Raw genomic sequence first — 22,420 nt, 5'->3', positions numbered from 1 at the left:
AAAAAAAAAAAAAAAAAAAGTGTCTATTTTAAGTTTTAAATAGAGAGTCCTCTTAAATGGCCGTTGGCAATAAACACAACGAAACATGCCCAACATGCAATTGTTGGAAAAAGATTTGCACGTTTGCTTGCATTATTGAGTCATAAATCCAAACCAATTTTGATCCTTTTTTTGCAATTACGACACCGATCAATTTATTATTTATTACAACAATCTTAAATATCGATTCCACTCTCATAATTATAAATAAATAAATAACATCTTAAAAAAAAAAAAACCCAATAAATATTTATTCATAAATTCCATAATTTTCAACTAAGAATGAAACTTGATGCATATTTTATTTAAAATATATATTCTTTCACCTAAAAAATTAATTTTTAAATCGACATAGACAATGAAATATTTTTAGATTGTAATTTAAGTGAGATGATTAATTGAGAGTTGATATTTGGTATAATAATAATTAATTAATATATAAAAATATAAGGGACCCGTTTGCACTAAATGGAGAGGTCCCATTTGATTTTAAAACGCCGGGGCCTCTCCACGACCGTAACACGTTTCAAGAAAAGTGCTTTTGTCGGTTCCCATGGTCATTGTATCTGGTTGAAACAAGGTTTCATTTTCCTTTTTTAATAATAATAATAATAATAATAATAATAAACCTTTATTGTTCATATTAATTCATAATAATTATAATTATAGTTAAAATACTCATAATTTGATATTAATAAGTATGGTTATTGTTCTTATTTTTGGAATATAATTGGGTGACTTTCTATTTTATAATCAGCTGCTAAATACGAAGGTTGAAAAATGGAATAAAGTCAAAAAAGGATAATTTTATTTATTTATTTAAGTTAGAAAATTGTGTTTAAAATTTAGTAATTTATTGTTAATTTGGAAAAGCGGAGATTGCGGGCGAATACCTGAGCGCACGACCGCCGGCTGTGGCGTCCAGCCTGTTCGTAATGAGGAGGGCTGACGGTGGACCACCGCCGCTCCAGGTGGCATGATCTCCGCTCATCATGGCCTTCTGATTTTGATCAAACCCCTTATCTTCTACCAACTCTGCCGTGTTTACACTATTTTTATCGCTGGTCCATTTGGCACCTTACGCCGATGCCGCTTCTCAACCTATTTGCTAATTTCCTTTTCTACCCCTCGTTTAGAACCATTCTGCCGATTATATATGAGGACAAATTTGTCACTTTGCGGGAAAGCTTTGTAAAATAACATGTTTTTTTTTTGTTATTTTGTTACACAATTTTTTTTTTTTTTTTAAATTTTATTGGCTGAAAATAACTTTTTCAAAGTTTGAATTTTTGTGGAAGTAAATATCGATTTTACCCCTTATCCTGAATCTGCTCTCGTTTCCCATGTGAATAAGACTGAACCTTGTAAAGTTTCATGGGCAATGTTCCACTGTACCCTATGAGTACGAAACTTCGCAATACCGCTTTTGAAAACAAATCTCAGACGTTCATCAACTTTTACTTTTGCATCAGCCAGATCAAAAGACGAGCCTGATGATGATCCTACTTTAGGTTGCTCCTGATTCGGCGAAAGTACCACGGCAAGCATGGTGAGTTTTATTTTTCTAAAAAGTATAAATTAATTAATAAATTGAATTCCTATAATTTTGAAAAAACTAAAATCTAAAATTAATTAATGTAATTCGATATCTATCGTAGTAATTATTTAGGGAGGATTTATTAAATTAGAGATTATTTGTGAGATTTTGCTTTTCAAAATAAATTTTCAAACCATAAAAGGAGGGATTCCTTTACAAAAAAAATAAAAAAAGAGAGAGAAAAATCATATTCCCGATAATACCCTCGTTTCCGGTTCGTCTAGTTTGACTAAAAATTTGTCGGTGGATTAATGTGAAAAAGGGCAAATAAGGCAATTCGAATATCCTCTTTCTTGTTTAATTATATTCGAAAACATTACAGCTGCGCCAGCATTTGCCGTGTTGACCGCGTGATCTACTGTGAACGAGTTAATAATGAAAATAAAGATAAAATGACAGGAATTGTCCACTGGTGTGACCACATGACATACTATGGGGGAGGGTTAGATGGTAAATTCACTTAATTCTCCGAAAGCGAACCAAATTGAAGTTTCGTATGAGCGGGAGAATGGGAAAAAGGACAAAAAATAAAAAATAAAAAATAAAAAATAAATAAGGGACTTGGTAATTTCCTACGTAATTAATGGCCTTGAATTTTCCATTATAAAACTCGTCAGCCTAAAAATTAATTATCAAATAATTGCAAATAATAATAAATATCAAGCTAATCAACTTACCGTGTTTTACCCATTTTCGCCTTTACGTTACGCGTTTAGGTTTTGGATATCAAGGCTTGGTAAGTTTTATTTCATACTGTAAAAAGTTAAAACGGAAGTAACGGAAGTAAAATTCTGCGGCTTGGTTCCATGGATGTTGTGTAGTTGTTAGCGGCGGTTTAAAACCGAGTAAATGGAGACGAAAAAGGAAGAAAAATAAATAATTATTTATTTTTTTAATCAGTATTATTATATAAATGGTGTTCTGTTCTGTGTGTTAATTCAATTCAGGAGGGGATTTTGAAGAACAACACCCCTTTTCTCTAAAGAAATCGTTTTCATATGGCTAATGATTTGACTTAACAACGTGCATTCGGAATCGGTACGTGTTTTTTATTTTCTTATAAAAGAATTGAAAGACGTGCTGAGCTGTTACCATTCCATTTCTGAGTCCTTCGCTCGGCTATCTCTCTTCCTTCTCTTATTACCTTCGTGACCTTCTGTGGTGCAAGCTGTAAAAGAATGGAAGCTTATTTGGACACATCTCGGGTTCAACTCATTCTTCCTTTGGATATCTCTCGTATAAGTTGTCACCGAATGTCGCAATGATTTAGAGACGGCCACTGCTGCATTCTTCACCACGCGTCTTCTTTCGCTTCTTCCAAGTATTTTTCTTCCCCATTCTGTTCTCTCTCTTGTTTTTGCTGTTTCTCCGACAATGAGATCAGAATCTTAGCCATTTTGTTGTCCTTTTTTCTTCTCTTTGTGGGTCTTTTTCGATTTTAAGATCGCTTTCAGAATTTGGGTCTTTAGGGGTTTTGGGGCCTGAAAATCGGTGTTCTGCAGCTGGGGTTTTGAGATCGTAGCTCAAAATGGCTCCCTCGTTTGATTGGTGGGGAAAAGACACTCATAGAGGAACTCCTGTTGTTGTGAAGATGGAGAATCCGAATTGGTCGATGGTGGAGCTGGAAGGTCCGTCGGAGGATGATTTTCTCATCGCCGGCGATTCGCCGGCGACTCGGACTAGAGAGAAAGCCCGAGGCAAAAACGCTAAGCAACTCACGTGGGTTCTCCTACTTAAGGCTCATAAGGCTGCTGGTTGTTTAACTTCCATTGGCTCTGCAATGGTGGACCTAGCCGCTGCCGTTAGACGCCGTGTTGCTTCTGGTCGGACTGACGCCGATGACGCCGACAATGACGTCTCTGTTGGAGGCAGAGTGAAAGAGAACCCCACTGTGAAAACGAGATTCTATTCTTGTATCAAAGTGTTTCTATGGCTGTCGGTGCTTTTGTTGGGTTTTGAGATTGCGGCGTTCTTCAAAGGCTGGCATTTTGATACTCCAAAGCTTCATTTGGATTATCTCTGGGCATCTCAGTGGGGCTTTAAAGGAGTTTTTGATTGGATTTACGCTCAATGGGTATTGATTCGAGTGGGTTATTTAGCTCCTCCTCTTCAGTTCTTAGCCAATGCCTGTATCATATTGTTCATCATTCAGAGCTTGGATCGTTTAATCTTATGTCTGGGTTGTTTCTGGATCCGATTCAAGAAAATCCAACCAGTTCTTAAACCTGGAGATTTAGACCTTGAATCCGCCGAAAAGGGCTACTTCCCAATGGTTCTTGTGCAGATCCCCATGTGCAATGAAAAAGAGGTGAAATTCTTTGTTCATATCCTCTGCTTTTGCCGGAAATCGTTTGAGTTCTTGTTGATAATTGAGTTTGTGTGTTGTTCTTCTTCTCAGGTTTATCAGCAATCAATCGCTGCTATCTGCAACTTGGACTGGCCTAGAACCAAGCTGCTAATTCAAGTTCTTGATGACTCTGATGATCCAACAACCCAATTGCTGATACAAGAAGAGGTTCATAAATGGCAGCAAGAGGGCGCCAACATTGTTTATCGTCATAGAATCATTAGAGATGGTTACAAGGCTGGCAACCTCAAATCCGCCATGAATTGTAGCTACGTTAAAGACTACGAATTCGTCGCCATCTTCGACGCCGATTTTCAACCCACACCTGATTTCCTTAAAAGAACTGTTCCTCATTTCAAGGTATTTGAGGCTCTTTTTGCAAATCAATTGTGTTTTGGAGTGTCCTTAGATGATTGTTAACTCCATTTTTCAAATGGCACTCAGGATAATGAGGAGCTCGGGCTGGTTCAAGCAAGATGGTCGTTCGTGAACAAGGACGAGAATTTACTGACCAGGCTGCAGAACGTTAATTTAGCTTTCCATTTTGAAGTAGAGCAGCAAGTAAACAGTGTGTTCCTCAACTTCTTTGGATTCAATGGCACTGCTGGTGTGTGGAGGATCAAAGCCCTCGAGGACGCCGGTGGGTGGTTGGAAAGGACCACGGTTGAGGACATGGATATTGCGGTCCGTGCTCATCTTCATGGATGGAAATTCATATTCCTAAACGACGTCGAGGTACTAATCGTTGTTCATTATATGATAATTTAGTGTGTTTCTGAGTTATTATTGAACATAATTTTACCTGTATGATCAGTGCCAATGTGAGCTACCAGAATCTTATGAAGCTTATAGAAAACAACAACATAGATGGCATTCTGGTCCAATGCAATTGTTTCGTCTTTGTCTGCCTGCTATTATTCGATCAAAGGTATCGTTATTCGATTGAACGTGCAATTATTCGTTTTGTTATCGAATTATGGCTCGATCAAATTGCTGATAATAGTTCTCTTTACGTGATTGATTCAATGCAGATTAGTATATGGAAGAAGTTCAACTTGATCTTCCTCTTCTTTTTGCTCAGAAAATTGATATTGCCCTTCTATTCTTTCACACTTTTCTGCATAATTCTCCCAATGACAATGTTCGTTCCTGAAGCCGAGCTACCCGCGTGGGTCGTTTGCTATATCCCAGCCACGATGTCGTTTCTAAACATCCTACCTGCCCCAAAATCCTTCCCTTTCATTGTCCCTTACCTCCTTTTTGAAAACACCATGTCAGTTACCAAGTTCAATGCCATGATCTCAGGGCTCTTCCAGCTTGGTAGCGCTTACGAATGGGTTGTCACGAAGAAATCGGGTCGGTCCTCGGAAGGTGATCTTTTGTCGTTGGTAGAGAGAGAGCAAAAGCATCAAAGAGGGGCGTCGGCACCCGACTTAGAAGAGATGAAGGAAGAGCTTGAGAAGCAGGAAAAGAAAGCTTCTTTGCGGAAGAAGCATAACCGAATATATACAAAAGAGCTGGCATTGGCTTTCCTTCTCTTAACTGCATCAGCACGGAGCCTTCTGTCTGCTCAAGGGATCCATTTCTACTTCTTGCTATTCCAGGGGATCTCGTTCCTGCTCGTCGGGTTGGATTTGATCGGCGAACAAATAGGTTGATTGTAAAAAAACAATGTATGGATCTCTGTAGGGAAGAACACANAAAAAATAAAAACCACAGTGGAATAACTTGAAGAAAAGGGAAGGCTTTTGAGAGTCGAAAGATGAAGAGAGCCTCAGAATATGCTTCAAAATACGAATGTGAAGTCCATTTCAGTTGAATACAGGCGAAAACAAAGGAGCATTATAAGGGGACAGTAGCAAAAGACATAATATTGGACAGAGATAACGCTTATTTCAAAGGGCGATGCTCTTCCAGTGTGTGTATGTAGGTTTTTTTTTTGTTTTTTTTTTTTTTGGTTTTGTTTCTGATAATGTTGTTTCAATTCGTTTGTTTTTGATACTTTTGTAAGAAAAAATTTCATCAAAAATATGATGAAGAAGATGAAAGATGAGATGGGGACATAAGAATTTGGTTCATATTTAATGACAGTTTCTTGTGCCGTGCCTGTTAGACGAACACGACTCTATGATATTGTCCACTTTGAGCATAAGCTCTCATGGCTTTGGCTTCCCCAAAAGGCCTCATACTATACCAATGGAGTTAATAAACTCATGATCATTCTCTAAATTAACCGATATGAGACTTGCTTTCGTTTCGTGGTGGTGTTGTCAATGAGAAGATGTTGGGTAAGCCTAAATTTACCTGACCAAAGCAATTTTGTGATTGGTCGGCGATTGGTGCGTTTAAGGTTCAAAGATATCCAAAACTTAACTGTCCAAATTCGAAAGATGACACCTAATAGTGGGAGAGGAGTTGCAGCCTACACGCGGCAAAGCTTTCTAAACCTTTTTTTTGTTCGGATTTAAACATTTATTTGTTTTACTATTATTATTATTATTATTTAATTTCTTGTCTCTACCCTGTCTGTCCATTGAATTTTAAATGGTTGAAAGTATTTTCGGTTTATATTTTAGATAATATTATTTTAATCTTGATTTTTTTTTTCTTTCAAATGGTATAATACATATTATATTAATAATTAAAATTTTCCACACTCTTAAATACCAAACATAAACAAACATAAACAAGTCTACTACTACAAAAGGTTTCCACCATATTTTCAATTGTTATTGCCATCTTTTTGGTATCGAATGTCACAATTGCACTCTTGCGGTAACAACACAGCGGTTGTGTCTCACTTGTTCTAACCCAACAAACAAATCATCCGTGTTAAATTCAAAATTCACATACAATATTGGCTTAGGTTCGTGTCAAAATTTAATGCAACTTATTGATAGTTTGAATTAGTCAAAATATTTATAATCAATTGATATTTTGGAAAATATATTACTTATAAAATATATTTTAGATTCAGCAAATATTTTTCTGTTCAGATTTGATTTGTAATATATTTTATTTTATTCTCAAGATTTAGTTAATTTATATTTTATTTATGGGTAGGTATTAGTTGGTATCTTATATCCTATCTAAACGTCCTGAATATGAATGAATATTGAACCTTCCATCTTAATTATATTTCTCATTCCTAAATCTATATTTTTACGTTGAATAATAATATTTTCATATCTATTTATATTTTTGAGCGGTAGATATTGTGTCATCTCGAATCACTTTGATACAAATGTTTTAGAAAATAAGTTGAAAACAAATTTAAAAAAAACAATGTTATGGGATCTGATTTGATTTATAAGTGGTTAGATTCAAAAGTTGATATAATTGAATGAAGAACAAAAACAGAGATAAAACTTGACTGACACAAATGATAAATCAAACAGAAAAAAAGTGGAAAAGTTTTGCCAAAAATGAATCGGTGAGTTGAAACAGAGATGATTCGACAAGATCAGAAGAGATCGAAATGAAATGGCAGCTTGTGATCTTAAATTCATTAAAGATTCATCGTATCGCCACCGCCATGGATACGCAGAACGAAGCATATAAGCATGCTCTGTTCTTGTCCTACTAACAAACAAATGAATATTAAGAGTCCCAAATGAACAAAACCCAAGAAAAAAAATGATACCAAATACAAATAACAAAGGAAGATTTCATCCTTCTCTTCCAAAATTTCCATGAAAACTCAACACTAATCTACAATCCCCAATTCAAACCAATTCTCATCATCAGCCCTCACCCACGTTCTAAATTTACATTCGCTATCAATCCATCTTCTTCTGCTAAAACTCGAAGAACAATAGTCAGAAACCGAGTCCTATACATTTGAATTCCCCTGTCTCCTCCTCCATCTCCAACCACTTAGCGCTCTGCTTTCAACCTCCCTGCCATCGCCAAATCAATTACCATCTGGAAGTTCAGAATGCAAAGCTATTAGATTATGAACCCTACCATTTGGTCCCAAATTGTCAATGGCCGAACCCGAATCGAAACCCATTTGAAGAAGAGTTTGGATATCACTTTCCAACATCGTCTGCACCAAAATGGTATTCCATTCAACACATTTGCATTAGTTGAGTATTAACTTCAAACTTGAGTACCTGAGGTAAAGAAGGAAACTGCGTGGATGTGGATGTGGATGCCATATTCGACATCATCCCCTGAAACTGAAACATCCGGTGAGCGGGGACGACCGGAGGAGCTGCGCTCATCCCAGGATGATCAAATCCTAGAACACTTCCATTGCTGCCTCGTACCTGGAAAATCTACACGAAAACAGAATCAAAATGGTTCATGGACGACATTGTATAACAATCTAACCAGCCGACACAATAATGAGCTTACATCTTTGGATAAAATCCGCTCGAGATCGATGTTCATGTCGGGGTTGACAGTAGCAAGTTTCATCGACAAAAACTGCAACAAACCCAACAAAATTCATAATCTCAACCGACATTCAATTCAAATTCTGTTTGAATTTTTAACGCATACCTCAACCTGTTGTTGCAGTGATTGAACATAGTTTATAATTTCATCAAGCATTACAGCTTTTCCAGTAATCTAGAGACAAAAAAACAGATCGAAATTCGAGTGAAAATCAAACATGGAGGAGCTGAAAAGGTCGGCTGGAATTAAAGCAATCCATTACCTTATTGCATCCAGGAACAAGTTCTTGAAGCAATCTCATCCGTTCACTAATCTTCTCCCTCCTCACCCTCTCAGCAAGGCTATGGCTGTTTGTGGCTTGCCCTCTTCTAGCTCGCACATGAATATAATTTTCCTTGGGAGCTTCTCCACTGTTACTGGACTTCTCTTTAGCTTGTTTTCCACTTCGTAAATTCTGTTCCATTTCTGGATTTTTCTCTTCTTGTGTACTCGAACTTTCCCCAGAAACATCTTTTTTCACTTTCCCTTCAGATTTCTGCTAAAGAAACAGTAAATTCAACGCCATGATTTGAAATCAAAGTGGTAATTGAAGATTTGTGGATGTTTTTACCGTATTTGAGCTAAATGGGAAGGCGGAATCAAGGGCTCGTTTTCTGATTTTACCATTTGGTGAACCTAATGCAGCTTCTTCACCAGATGGTGGTGGTAAAGTTTCTTGTGATGTTTGAGCAGTGTTGGCAGTTCCTCCATTTCTGTAACTTGAAGAACACCCTCCAAGAATCTGATCAGCAAGACCAAAAGAACCGAACATGTCGGAATAATTCCCACTCCCAAAACATGGCAACTTCGTACCCATCTCTAAATCTGTCGGATATTGAACAGTCTGTGATGTGCCACTTCCTCCTCCATGATGATGATTCTCCAAAACAATAGGAAAGGAATTTGAAAAATCTCGATGTGAGGAAGCCATTGAAGCAGCTCCAAAGCTCTCACTTTGACCTAATGAAACCAGTGGATCCCAACCAGACCCATAAAACGAACCCATCGCCATTGTTACTGAAGTTCTATCCGAAGATGGACAATTCAGTAACCCATCACTCGAATTTCGAAAACCCATTTCGTCATTTTCGAGATCACCCATTTTCCTCCCCTTGCTAGTCAGTTTACAGTTACTTCCAATGAAAGGAAAACAAAAACGAAAAGACAAAGAAAATATATTAAAAGGGAAAGGCGATTTTGACCAGAGTTGAGCCGCTGATATCTTGCAAGACTAAACAAAGAACAAAATGTAGGCTTTGCAGCTTTATAAGACGTTAAAGTAAAAGCAGCTTCTCAAATGCAGCATCCCCATGAACAAAAAAGCTAAAGAGAAAGAAGAGAGGGTGTTGTTGAAGGTGTAGAACAAGCTTGCTCTGTTTTACTCTGTTTTGCTCTGTTTTGCTCTGTTTTGCTCTGTTTTTTCTACTCTGTTCAAATGCAAAAGGGAGAAGACGAGAAAGTGAAGCTTTGAGAGTATAAAGTGGAGAAGAAACAACGACATTAGCTACAGAACAGCTCATGAATGCAGCAAAAGGAAAGCAGATTCGCTTTTAACTTTTGGGTATGAAAGAAAAACATTTTCCAACTTCTCCATCGAATCAAACACCAAAATATGATTGATTTAAGAAGCCTCTCTCTCAGGGTTCTTTTCTTCGGCTTAGAACAGAAAAAATCTGAAAAGGGATTCCTGCAAAGTTTCAGGAAATGAAAATGGTCGGTCTTAACAGAGAAGCTATAAAGAGAGACGTAGTAAACCAATGGGTGAAGTTATGAACCAAGAAAGAAGTGGAATTCACGAAATGGGTTGGTTCATGGTTGCATAAAGGGCAAAGAAAGCATCGAATTCCAACTTTTATAGAACAGAGACAGAGACAGAGACAGAGAGAAGAACACAGACATTTGCTCACCTGTGTGTGGACATGTATGAATTAGATATTAAAAGACAAGACATCATAGACTAACTAATGCCAACTGCTCTTGTTGATGCTAAATTATTACACAAAACCTAATCTCTACCTCTCTTTTTTTCCACTTTAATTTTGTATATTACTTTCTCTCTCTCTCTTCTGCAGCTTTGAATTAAAATACTCTGTTTTTTTTTCTTTCTTTTCTCTGTTTCTCTCTCTCTCATGCTGCTAATGATAGGAGAAGTGAAGCAGTGGAGAAGGGGAGATGTTCTTCTCTTCAAGCCCAAGCTTGCTTCCTTCTTCCTTTCATGTATACTTTCTCTTATTTAACTGACACATTTGCCTCCCTATTCTAAAAGACTCTTCTTTGCTGTTACACACTCATTTTTTCAACTAACCCCTCCTCTTCTCTTTCATTATTGTTCTACCTAATCTCATTTTAATCTCTTCAATCCTCTCTTTCTTTCTTTTTCTTACTTTTAACCCAAATTTTGATTCTTTTTTCTCCTCCCCCATCTTCAAGTTTTTAAGTTTAGACGCTGCGAGAATCTCGTAGAAGTCCGTGTTAATCTTCATGAAATCCAAGAAAATACTCACATCAATGTAGCGTTGTGTCCAACATGTTTCGATGTACTTTCAAGTTTGTATCTATAGTGCCTTTCAGAGAGTGACCCTGATAATAGGTTGACTAAAAAAAGACGTAAAAAAATGAAAGTTATTACCTATATCACACCGTCCAACATGTTTCTTTCTTTGGAGTAGTTTTATGTTGGGTGACCTTAAAAATTGGCTGAAATACATGAGAGTGAGGAAAAAACATGCTGGAGGAGCTCATATTGGTCTGTCATGATAGTGTTCACTCTTATGAAAGAAGAAGTAAGCAACGTGACCATGTCGCAGAGCAATGTTGGGCCATCAAGTATCGAATCCGAATTTCAAATCTTGGGTATGATCGTGTTATCGTTGAAATGGGAATGGTGGGTGATATATTAAAAGGGGAATTTGAGGAGTAAAAGTAAAGAAGAAGTGGGGTTAGTTTAGTTTATTGAAAGAATGAGCTGTAATAAGAGTGGTTTGTTTAGGTGATTTGGGTGCTTTATAAGGAATATTGGAATCTAATCATCCAAATTTACTTCCTTGTCCTTGCTCTACCATTTCCAGCTATACTCCATGTCTGCATCTAAATTTCTCCCTTTTTTTTTTTTTTTAATTTTAATTTTAATTTCTATTATAATTATTTAAAATTAAAAAAAAAAAAATTTAGAAAATTATTATAAAAGAATGCATGATTGTGATGGTACATCAAACTTATCACTGTACCTTCTCACTCCAAATCATTCCCCTCTCTCTCTCTCTTCATCCTTTTTTTTCCAATTTTAATTTCTTCCAGATTTAAAACAGTATCATTTGAGTGATTACCCTCGCATGCCCCAACGCCAACCATACATATATTAATAAATAAATAAATAAATAAATAAATAAATAAATCTCCATTTCTGACTTTGTACATGAATGCTTACCTCACAGACCTTCATTAAATTAAAACATATTTAACCTTATTTTAATACGTCGAACGTGACCTTAATACGAAGCTAGAGGTTCTAACTAGTAAGACCCATCAATACGTCGAAAGTGCGATGGGGTTTTAGCTCGATAACTTCGCGTTGAAGAAGCAATTTTAATTTTAATGTTACATTTAGCTTTTAAAAAATAATTTTAGAGTTAAAATTGAAATAAAAATAATAATAAAATGATATGTAGAGTTGAGAAATCTGAGGCGTGCGATATGTGTGGTCCTACTTCACCGTCAATGATGGGTTTGGTCCGTTAAACGAGAATCTCAATGGATTATTTTTTTTATTTTTATTTTTTCTCTAAAAGCCTTGATGTCGACTTATGTTAATATCATATGTTATATTTATTTATGTTTTTAATATATGTTCGACTGTCAGTCAATACCTAAAGAAAATCTATTTTCATTCATTTAATATATAAGATATGATATTAAATTAATTAGGGAGTGGGAGTTTGTTTTTAAAAATTAGGGTACTTTGCAAAGCTAAGCTCAGCCCATGCTTTTAAAGAAGCCTTTTCTCTTTACATAAAGCAACCACATTTCTCTTTCCCTATTAGAACAAAAAAGACGATCATTACAACTAAACACACACTTACGTGCATTAACACGATTGTAATTATAGAGTTACGTTGAAATTAGAATGTTTTTCTCCATAATGATATGATATTGTCTAGATATTGTCTATATAATTTGAGCATAAGCTCTCATGGCTTTGCTTTGGGTTTCCCTAAAAGGCATTATACCAATGGATGTAGTATTTCTCACTTATAAATTCATGATCATTCCCTAGATTAGTTGAGGTGGGACTTCTATCATCCAATATGTTCAACGAATTCTTGATATTGGACGATTAAAATGGCTCTTCGTGCACCTAACTACTACAATCATTATAATTTTAAACGGCTCAAATATTAGAATGATTTGTGTTTATTATGTAGGTAACAAAGTTTCAAGTTCTACGGCCTTATATTCTCTTGTTGTCTCGTATTATTACTCCACCTATTAGATTTTGTTCATCAAATGGAGATCCTGCACAATTTCCTATAAAAAAAAAACTATTTTCTTCAATTGCCTCGTAACAAATGAAAAATTGAAATAGATTTTTAAAAAAGACTGGAAAGATTTCGCCACATTTTTCTTTCCACACCTTTTTTTTTTTTTAGGATCATTGTTCGATTTGGTCCATTACGATTTCTCATCAGCCTCAAAATTTTAAACTAGGTTAAAGAGATTTTCACATTCTTGTAAGGAGTGCTTCATTTACCTCTCCAATTAATGTAGAATCTCACGTATATAAGGTTAAAGGTTGAAATCTTTTTATTCTTTGTATTATTGAACATTTTTTTAAAAATTATTCTTAATGTGTAATGTCCCACGTTGGTAGGAGAGGAGAACAAACCACCATTTATAAGAGCGAAAACTTTACGCTAGGAGACGCGTTTTAAAGTCTTAAGGGGAAGCCCAAAAAGAACAGTATCTGTTGAGGGTGGATCTGGGTCGTTACATAATGTGATTGTTACTCTTATATCGGGGAGTTGGGAGTTGGAAGATAGAGAAAGAGTAATTGAAACACAATCCATGAAGAGATGAGAGTTTAATGATAAGTTGTTAAGTGGTTGGAATTGAATGAATGTTCCCACATCCACAAGCTACCATTTTGCATTCCCCTTCATGCGTAACACAATCGCCACTCTTTTCATCTTCATTCCAAAACCAAACATTAACATTAAGAAAAACAAACCCAATCTTTGCTTTGCTTTGTTTTTAAGAATAATGTTGCCTCCTGCTGTTTCTGTTTCTGTTTCAAACAAACATTCATCTCTATCACTATTAACAATCCAACCACACTCTAATCATCATGCCTCTCTTCAAAACTATTTCTCTGACACTCCAGTTTTCTATATATATTCTCTCTACATTATTATCATTTCCCCACCCATTCTCTACCCCTAAAATCCCTTTTGCACATTTTCTCGTGGCTCCTGTTCCTCCCGACCTCGTTTTGTCTACGTAAATTACTTATCATCGGTAAGTATGAATGCGTTGTACCTTTGTAATTACCATTACGGTATAATCATGAAGTTTTTTTTTAAGTTCTCTCATCAATTGATTTTATTTTACTCCCCTCAAAATCATACCCTTTAGAGTACAAGTAAAAAAGTACTCCACAACTATGTCTCTTTCGAGAGTATCATTCAATCTAGAGCTCGGTCCTGTTTCGGGTAGTGGCGCATTAGTTATATCAACCTAATGAAATCATACCAAAGATAGAGACAACGTTGAAAGATAGATGGACGTTGACTCTATTACGCCGTTCTCCAGATAAGGTAAGTTGGACCTGGGCTTCCTGATTACTCTGATCCAATGTTGGAGGTTTAAATGTATAATGATTTTAATTAATAAGTTGTTGAAGTTTTAAAAAATTTAAAAAATAATTGATACAATTATATAAATTTTTAATGGATTCTTATATCATTATAAAAATGGATTAGTAAATAAATTTATTTAGAAACTAAATTTGTAATTTAATGAAAACTTCCCAAAACGTTAATTTTTTACGTAGCCTTGTATTGCTATGGGCGGCCCTCAAAAGAGGGGGAAAGCAATCCGCTCTTGGGACCGGCCAACGAGGCTGATAGACTGGGCCGAAAATCCCACCTATAGGCCCACAAATTTACTGGGCTTTTTGTAGCATTTCGTATAAAGCCCAAGTTATTTTTTTTAATTTACTGGGCTGATAGACTGGGCCGAAAATCCCTACTCTAGGCCCACAATTTTACTGGGCTTTTTGTAGCATTTCGTATAAAGCCCAAGTTCTTTTTTTTAATTTACTGGGCTGATAGACTGGGCCGAACATCCCTACTCTAGGCCCACAAACCTTTATAAGAAATATTAAATTTCATAAAGAAAAGTACAACGGATTGTTTGTAGCGGAAGCGAAAGCGAAAGCAGAAGCATGATGATCGAAAGTTTTTCCTAGTTGCCCCTAAACAAATATAAAATAGCACTTACCTTACCTCCGTAACAATACTAGACCGACCTTTATATGAGCATAACAATACTAATGCTCATACTTGAATCATATCATATATCAATATGAGAGAATTTACTGCATGATATCCAATTGAATCCAATAAATATGTGAATATATGTGAGGAATGTACAAAAAGTATCCATGAATCCAAAAAGTTCATGAACCAAATCTTTACGATAATTCCAAAACCGTTTGTGTCGCACAGCAGGCTCAGCTAAAAGAAGTAGGAATGGCGACGTTGATGGGTCTGCACATTCATAGACAAAAATATACTAGAATAAAGACATGGTTTTGGTCAAACCCATGCCCTGTTTGTATTATTGGCAATGGGTATGAGCTGCATTTGTACTTGCCATTAGAGGGAAAAAAAAAGTAAAAAAAAGCACACTCCATCATTCTGAGCCAAAAGATTCGAGAAAAATAAGGTGGATTAGATCATGATGTTGATGGTTAGGAATCGTGACTCTCTACAATGGTACGATGTCCACTGTTAACATAAACTCTCGTGACTTTGCTTTCAGCTTCCTCAAAATGGCCCATACCAATGGAGATGTATTTCTTACTTATAAATTCACGATCATTCCCTAAATTAACTAATGTGGGACTCCCTCCTAATTATACTCACTAGTGAGTGGAATTGAAGACAATTCATTAAACATTGAAGAAAGATATTGAAAGAAGCTGTCTGTCTGTCTCAGACATCATTCCAAACACTTGACATAACAGGCAAAGAAACTGAAGCATTGGAGAAATGTGCCCTGAACTTCCTTGAATCCTTCCCCATTGCCGTTTCCACTCCCATCAGATGGTTTAGGTAACCACCGGATGTTACCGACTTCCGGTCTATGGATTCAATGGTTGTGTTTCGATCCAGCAACATCGTGTCGTCGAATGTCGACCTCAAATCTATGTTGTTGCTGTTGGAAATCTCCGAGGGGTCGATTCGATCGATGTTTTGTGTCGGTTCTTTGCGCTCGATTGCGTTGGTTAGTTTGTGCTCTTTGTTTCGTCTTGCTATCTCTCTTGAAAGAAGGCTGCTGCTCACCATGATCCTTTCTACGTTGTATCTTGAAGTGTCGAAGTTTGTAACCGCGTTTGTGCCACGGAACTTGATGGCTGCTATGTCATATGCTTCAGCTGCTTCCTCTTGTGTGCCTGGACATCATTATCAGATAAATTATGCAAGAAGGATAAATAGCAAAGCTAAAATACTTGTTCTACGTCAATGTAACGCCCTAAGTCCACCGCTAGTAGATATTGTTCTTTTTGGGCTTTCCCTTTTGAGCTTCCTCTCAAGATTTTTAAAACACGTGTGCTAGGGAGAGGTTTTCACACCCTTATAAAAAATGCTTCGTTCTCCTCCCAACTGAGGTAAGATCTCACAATCCCACCTCAAACATAAAATTGAACAACTAGGAACTTAAAAGCAATAGCAATGGCAACAAACCAAATGTTCCAAGATAGAGGTCTTTATTCCCGGCGACTCTTCCGATCCGAGCTTGCCATCTCCCATGCTGATGATGTCTGAAAACAGCAGTCAAAAACTCAATCTAGCAAACAAAACGAGTAAGAAAAAGTCGAGCATTGATCGAGTCTTATGAACACACCTAGTTACTCCTCTGTATATCGAAGCTCCCCTGGAGAATCCACTGCTTTTCCTGAAAACCAAAAGCCAGTTAATGAGACTATACACAGAAATATGAAGAGCAAATCTTGTGGCAACATACTGATACCTTCTCAGATGGGCGACATATTCTTGGCGGTTCATGTTCTTCATTTCTTCAATTTCAACTTGATAATTCTTTAACTGCAAAAGTCCATAATCAAAAGGAATCTGAAAACTGAAACGGGTCGATAACGCTACGATCATATCATACCGGGAAGTTCAAATGCGTGGAGGGTCCCCAGTACTTGAAAGCTGCAAGATCATAAGCTCTTGCTGCTTTCTCCTCCATATCATAGCCACCTGAAATTCAAATTACTATCCATAAACTTCCATGTGATCGACTTCCTTACGCCTAGTTCTTGAACAAAGGCTTACCGAGATAAACTGAAGTCCACACAATTGAATTAAACAGCATCCATATGGAAGTTGAACATGACATGCAACAAGGAAATGGTTTGAAGTCAAAACATGGATTTGAAGAACAGCCAACAACATTGGAGGAACATGACAAGCAACAAGGAAAGACAAACCTTGTCTTCCTTTCCTGGTTTGGCCTTCCTTCTTACAACTATTATCCCACAAATGAGCCTCATATCTACCAGTCCATCTATGTCTGATCAGAAAGAACTATCAAAACATTACTAACATACATAGGGGAAAAAAAGAAGCAAGAACTTAGTTTAGAACAACCTCGAAACACCTCTGTACTGTGACGTTCTTTGTCCGAACGTGTCGATCGACTTCCGGTGCACCGGCTTCTTTCGACCAAGTAGACCCCTTTTCTTTGTTTCCATGGTGGCTAGTCCAGGATGACAATTTTGGGTTGGAGCAGTAACACAACTAGACTGAGAACCAGGACTCATTGACAAGCTAAGAGGCTCTACGTCTTGGCTACTCATCCGATCGATACGCTGCTCCAGAGCGTGTCGAATTTCATAGCTATGGCTTGCAATATGAGACTCCTTGTTGGCATCCTCAGCTGGAAACTGGAACATTCCAAAAAGAATATGTTGCTCTTGTTGCTTAAAAAGATTCAAACAATGTTGCCTCTCTGAGACAGCATCAGCACCATCATTTTGATTGTAATATATGCTGTCTAAGCTCAAAGCTGTGGCCTCTCTTCCATGATTAGCACTACCAAGAAAGTCCTCAAGCTTTGGTGAGATATTTGGCAACATTTCTACACATAAAAAGGTAAAATCTAAATGTTTTCTTTAAGAAACTTCATCAGATTGAAGCTTTGACAGAAGAGAAAAGAAACAGACCTTGAGGTTGTAATGTGCTGAGTGACTCCATGAAACAAAGAGATCCATCTGAATTGAATGGCATTACAGACAAGGGAGAAACCAAATCACCATTATAATGCTGAGAAGCTAAGAAACTATTTGGCATGGCGTTAGAACTTGCCTGGCTTTGGCCTTGGTAGATCACTCTACGTTTATGATACTCAAGTTGTCTACTTATGCAAGAGTTTCTTGAGTGTTTTGCTGCTAGTTGATATTGAAGCAAAGCAACTCAATCATTGTAGATAAAATAAGAGGCGATGTTTCTGAACGAGATGAACAAACAAAAAGAAACTAGAAGAGAAAATTCCCCATTTGCATAGGGATTCGTGTGATTAAGAAGCCATCATCTCATGTTCGACGGTCTTTAAATTGTTCTTCAAATGGGCAACTCAAACTACAGAAACCCAAATAAAAAAAATCAAACAAATTACAGATTGAAGCCAGGTGGGTCTTCTCTAAAGCACCCAATTTCTCAGTAATGCTGAAGAAAATCGGTGCATTATTGGCCACTTTTCTCTCCCCAATTACAGAAGGTTGCTAAATCAAGGAGTTGATGAAGGACAGAGAGCGGGGCAAGCGGGGGTCAGGTAACCAAAATGGGCACTTCCTCTTTATTGTATCCATTATTTTGGTTGCTTTATCAAAGTGGCAGTGCAGAGCAGGTCTGATGGATTTGACGAGCAGAGCGTCTGAGGTTGGTGTCTTTTTCGTAGTATGGTGTGCAGATTGTTGGGCGTGTTCTTGCAGTCCAAAGGAGCTCATCTATCTAACTTTAAATACTGCTCCAGTCTTCGTTTTCATATTTCATTTCCAAATCCAACAGGAAAAGGTGTCGACAGAAGATCCAGCAAGAACACTGTTTTATGCGGTGGCCACAGAGGGCTGAGGGTTTGGACAAAAACAAAAGGTGTCTCTCTGGTGTGTGTGGGGATGGGGCCATCTCATTCCGCCATTCCTGACTTTTGAGCATTGACATTGGGGGCTTGGCAGCTTACCGTGTGCTGTGTCTACAGACATTTTTGTTCACTTCTACACTTTTTTGGTGGGTGAGATTCAAAATGTATATCAAATGTGAAAAGGTGATATATACATATATAGTCAATGAGGTTGGTATTTGATGCAATAATCTCATTGTAACTCCATGTTAGCTCCTCACGAGATGAATTATACATTAGTTATGAGAAATTCGGACTTTATGGACAACGTCGGTGTATGCTTAAGTGTTGAATGACGTTTGAGAGAAATATTTTAGAAAACGTGATCGAGGAAATACGTTGAAAACAATTTGAAAGAAAATAATGTTATAAGCTAAAAGCGATTACGTAACAACGACTTTGATAGCATATAACTCGGGTAGAAAGACGTGACAACTAGTCATATTCCCTATAGTACGTTTTGGGGTATTTTAGCTCTAATGGGTATAGACATGATTTTGGTGAACGGTCGTATACCCCCCATATTAACACAACATGAAATAGTAAATGTTTATCTATGATGAAAGCATGCAAAAGGGATTTGGAACAGGCATGCATAAGCATAACCAGGACATATGACATACAATCATAGACAACATACCTTGGACAAGCATGACCGTGACACTAAGCATACCTCAACTCGGGCTCTATTGAACACCAGTTGGTTTCATGACAACTATTCAACTTAACCCTCCTCATAATACCCACCCGTGGTTAATTCTACAATTAAACTTGTTACGTCGGTCGCCTAGGTGGGTTTTGGATTCTTAAGCTCTACATCCTTCCATGCAAGCTAGTTTTCAATTCAAGTGGGAACTAAAAATGATGGTTCAATTACATTTCAGTACTTAATATTGAAAAAAAAAAAAAAAAAGTTAAATTTTAATATTTAGGGTTTTAAAAGCTAATTCTATACTAATTTTCATAATTTTGTCCTTATAAAATAATGGCTATCCTTTAATAAATTTATTGAATACGGATCATTGTTGGTTGGAACTTAGGTACTTAGGTAATGAAGTGGGCAAACCAAAAGTGGCCCAAGCTTTTTGAGGTTAGAGTTGTTTTGTGGTATTGAGCTCACCAATGGAGTCGATACTAGCAATGGGCTACTTAACTTGTTAGGCTATACGGAAGACCCCACCCTCTTCTACAGACCAGACCAGGCCTTCTTGTCTCAAATGTTAATAAAAGATATTAAAAAAAATCTAAAACCACTGTAACAGTTGCCTGAGTGTTCCACACGACCATGAATTCATCACAAGCAGATAAAAAAAAAACAGAGATTAGAAAAAATATAATAGAAAGAACTAGACAAATCTACAGAATTTACAAACTAAATGCCCTTATAACAAGATCAAGAGCAAATCCAATCATAAATCCCAAGTTTCCATGTACAAAACGGATCCTTTCAAGCTTTATCCTTAGCATGAAATGGCACTGCGTCAGCCGACATATTTTTCTGTGCACGAGAGGGGGGCTCAACCTTTCTTCTCCCATCAGCAGTTTCATATCCAGCCACCGGAGTAGATAGCCCATTGCTTGAATACGTTGGATAAACTAGAGAATTTTTATGAGGTGGAGGAAACATTCCAAAGAAATTTGGAGCATACCATGCAGCTGGTGAAGCCATGGGACCAAAGCTGGGGGAAAACCAATTCCCATAGGGGTCTGAGCCATATAAACCAAAACCTGGTCCATAAGGTGGAAAAGGTGTAAAACCAGGATAAACTGTATAACCACAGCTATAATATGGGTAAGAGGGAAGAACATTGCTTTCAGAAAGAGGGCTTTTGGAAATATGGCCGCCATTGTAGTTCCCCTTTTTTGGGATGGCTCTCTTCACCTCCACACGCCTACCATTTAACTCATGAAAGTTATTTTGAAGAACAGAGTCAACGGATTGTACAGAATCAAACGTGATAAATCCAAATCCTCTAGGGCGTTTAGTTACACTATCACGCATCACGACTACGTCAGTTACCCGACCAAACTTTTCAAAGTAATTTTTGAAGTCATCTTCAGTCAATTCAGCCGATAATCCTCCAACAAAAATCTTTCTGCCCCTAAATTGATCTTCCATCCTAGTACCATTACTCATTCTTTGATCTCTAGCTAGCTCCACAGTTTCTTTGCCTACGATTGTGGACGAAAACATAATAAATCAGCCGAATAATAGAAGGACGTGAATCACAAAAAAATTAACTTTTCCAGTAAGCCTTCACCTTCTTGAATCGATCAAATGCCCTAATTCACGAACCGTAAACCATACACTACAAAATTAAAGATGATTTTTTCATCTTCGGCGGCCTCCACAAAATTCACACAAAAGAATTCTAATTAGTCCTAAAACCCTAATTGCACTAAAACCCTAACCATTGCCTCAAAACAGATGAGATTATACCAGTCAAACTGTCATGCGAGCAAAAAAAAAAAAAAAAAAAAAAAAAAAAAAAAAAAAGAAAAAAGAAAAAAAAGAAAGAAGAAGAAAATTACGGAGTATATTGTACCTTACTTTTTTACTTCGACAGTGCAGAGATACAGGAGAATTTCGGCAAAACGCAGGGTAGAGACAGATGCCGCGTTGAAAGCAAGTGGCCGAATACATCAAACCATCGGTATTTAACCAATTTTTTCCCCCAAAATTGGGTCTACAATTATAGTGAAGCCCTAACATCAGTTTCTTCTTTATTGTTAATGGGCCTGCGATATCAATTCATGGGCCTGCAGCTATTCATTAATGGGCCTGCAGCTATTCATTAATGGGCCTGTACGAAAATGTTTTATATAATATGAGTTTACATAAAATATTTGTCTTAAATTATTTAGTTTTTTTAAAAAAAATTTGTATCCATTATTTGTTTTTAAAAATAATTTAATTTATATTTATAGTTATTTAAAAATTTTAAATTTAAATTTGGATTACTTTAACCTATTTGAGAAGATAATTATGCACTTAAAAAGTGCTTTTTTAAAAATAAACCCACAAACTTATTTTAATTATTAAATTAAAAATTACATTAAAAAAAAGACGTATTCATTTTTAGGTCAAATTAATATTTACTAAAGTTAATATGGATTTATTCATTTTTGGTCAAATTAATATTTACTAAAGTTAATATGGATTAATTAAATAAAAAAAAAAATAAAATAAAAAACACTTGTGGGTGAAGGAGTAACAACGGCAGCAGAGTCTCTGAATTCCTTTCCAAGGAATCACACGAATGAGGAAATAAAATGTTGAAATGTTGATAACTTAACACTGAAATCACATCCTCAAATATATGGCTTAATTTAATTTAATTTCAGTTAGTTGGAGCGAGTTCATCAATCGTCTCTAGCAATTTTGTACATTTGAAAGCCCGATCGGAGCTGCCAATAGCTAATATAGATATCTTGTTTGACAGACAATCGGCACTCGATTAAGCCCAAAATACCAAAAATTACATATATAAATATGTATGAACACCAAAAATCGAGCAAACCTAACACAGTCGCATTGATTTTTCAATCAGCCATGGCGAGTTCGAGTTCGAGTTCGAGTTCTCTTCCACTGG

General features: G+C 36.6%; 4 protein-coding genes across 8 annotated transcripts; 1 reads left to right on the top strand and 3 right to left on the bottom strand.

Moving 5' to 3' along the window:
* Positions 1-2,614: 2,614 nt before the first annotated feature.
* On the top strand, positions 2,615-6,103 carry LOC111788118 (probable xyloglucan glycosyltransferase 12). Of its 2 annotated transcripts, none has more exons than XM_023668326.1 (6): positions 2,615-2,957; positions 3,139-3,944; positions 4,035-4,343; positions 4,428-4,718; positions 4,798-4,911; positions 5,015-6,103. In XM_023668326.1, exons 2-6 carry the CDS (start codon positions 3,165-3,167, stop codon positions 5,639-5,641), a joined length of 2,121 nt encoding a protein of 706 aa, XP_023524094.1. In that variant the 5' UTR covers positions 2,615-2,957; positions 3,139-3,164; the 3' UTR covers positions 5,642-6,103. The 2 variants fall into 2 exon arrangements, with proteins under 2 accessions (XP_023524094.1, XP_023524092.1); XM_023668324.1 differs by having other exon boundaries at positions 2,616-2,957; positions 3,080-3,944.
* Positions 6,104-7,453: 1,350 nt separating this feature from the next.
* Positions 7,454-10,725, bottom strand: LOC111788194 (transcription factor bHLH74-like). Of its 3 annotated transcripts, XM_023668460.1 has the most exons (7): positions 8,995-10,722; positions 8,647-8,919; positions 8,490-8,558; positions 8,343-8,414; positions 8,099-8,263; positions 7,950-8,031; positions 7,454-7,882 (listed from the first exon to the last, which is right to left on the bottom strand). In XM_023668460.1, the coding sequence occupies exons 1-7, from the start codon at positions 9,523-9,525 to the stop codon at positions 7,860-7,862; spliced, it is 1,215 nt and encodes a 404-aa protein (XP_023524228.1). In that variant the 5' UTR covers positions 9,526-10,722; the 3' UTR covers positions 7,454-7,859. The 3 variants fall into 3 exon arrangements, with proteins under 3 accessions (XP_023524228.1, XP_023524225.1, XP_023524227.1); XM_023668457.1 differs by having other exon boundaries at positions 7,454-8,031; positions 8,995-10,725; XM_023668459.1 differs by having other exon boundaries at positions 7,454-8,031; positions 8,099-8,254; positions 8,995-10,725.
* Positions 10,726-15,332: 4,607 nt separating this feature from the next.
* LOC111788167 (AP2-like ethylene-responsive transcription factor ANT) lies at positions 15,333-18,883 on the bottom strand. Of its 2 annotated transcripts, XM_023668417.1 has the most exons (10): positions 18,014-18,883; positions 17,872-17,919; positions 17,297-17,786; positions 17,137-17,219; positions 16,982-16,990; positions 16,818-16,906; positions 16,674-16,747; positions 16,548-16,598; positions 16,388-16,464; positions 15,333-16,095 (listed from the first exon to the last, which is right to left on the bottom strand). In XM_023668417.1, the coding sequence occupies exons 2-10, from the start codon at positions 17,900-17,902 to the stop codon at positions 15,635-15,637; spliced, it is 1,365 nt and encodes a 454-aa protein (XP_023524185.1). In that variant the 5' UTR covers positions 17,903-17,919; positions 18,014-18,883; the 3' UTR covers positions 15,333-15,634. The 2 variants fall into 2 exon arrangements, with proteins under 2 accessions (XP_023524185.1, XP_023524184.1); XM_023668416.1 differs by having other exon boundaries at positions 15,334-16,095; positions 17,872-18,883.
* A 1,185-nt stretch (positions 18,884-20,068) lies between these two features.
* Positions 20,069-21,441, bottom strand: LOC111788276 (RNA-binding protein 1-like). The gene is made up of 2 exons (XM_023668596.1): positions 21,380-21,441; positions 20,069-20,999 (listed from the first exon to the last, which is right to left on the bottom strand). Exon 2 carries the CDS (start codon positions 20,962-20,964, stop codon positions 20,275-20,277), a length of 690 nt encoding a protein of 229 aa, XP_023524364.1. The 5' UTR covers positions 20,965-20,999; positions 21,380-21,441; the 3' UTR covers positions 20,069-20,274.
* Positions 21,442-22,420: the final 979 nt, after the last annotated feature.

Source organism: Cucurbita pepo, chromosome LG02, assembly GCF_002806865.2.
Source record: "Cucurbita pepo subsp. pepo cultivar mu-cu-16 chromosome LG02, ASM280686v2, whole genome shotgun sequence".
NCBI lineage: Eukaryota > Viridiplantae > Streptophyta > Magnoliopsida > Cucurbitales > Cucurbitaceae > Cucurbita > Cucurbita pepo.
Note: the sequence above shows the minus strand (reverse complement) of the source record. Positions and strands in the feature narration are given on the sequence as shown.

Bases quoted from the DNA above. Each gene is read 5' to 3' on its own strand.
- LOC111788118 (XM_023668326.1), top strand. From the start codon at position 3,165: ATGGCTCCCTCGTTTGATTGGTGGGGAAAAGACACTCATAGAGGAACT. The intron at 3,945-4,034 runs GTGAAATTCTTT...TCTTCTTCTCAG, and splicing joins CCATGTGCAATGAAAAAGAG to GTTTATCAGCAATCAATCGC. The intron at 4,719-4,797 runs GTACTAATCGTT...CTGTATGATCAG, and splicing joins TATTCCTAAACGACGTCGAG to TGCCAATGTGAGCTACCAGA.
- LOC111788194 (XM_023668457.1), bottom strand. From the start codon at position 9,525: ATGGGTGATCTCGAAAATGACGAAATGGGTTTTCGAAATTCGAGTGAT. The intron at 8,415-8,489 runs GTATGCGTTAAA...GGTTTGTTGCAG, and splicing joins CACTGCAACAACAGGTTGAG to TTTTTGTCGATGAAACTTGC. The intron at 8,264-8,342 runs GTAAGCTCATTA...GTTTTCGTGTAG, and splicing joins AGCGGATTTTATCCAAAGAT to ATTTTCCAGGTACGAGGCAG.
- LOC111788167 (XM_023668416.1), bottom strand. From the start codon at position 17,998: ATGCCAAATAGTTTCTTAGCTTCTCAGCATTATAATGGTGATTTGGTT. The intron at 16,599-16,673 runs GTATCAGTATGT...TTTGGTTTTCAG, and splicing joins TATGTCGCCCATCTGAGAAG to GAAAAGCAGTGGATTCTCCA. The intron at 16,096-16,387 runs GTTTGTTGCCAT...AATGATGTCCAG, and splicing joins CCTCTATCTTGGAACATTTG to GCACACAAGAGGAAGCAGCT.
- LOC111788276 (XM_023668596.1), bottom strand. From the start codon at position 20,964: ATGAGTAATGGTACTAGGATGGAAGATCAATTTAGGGGCAGAAAGATT.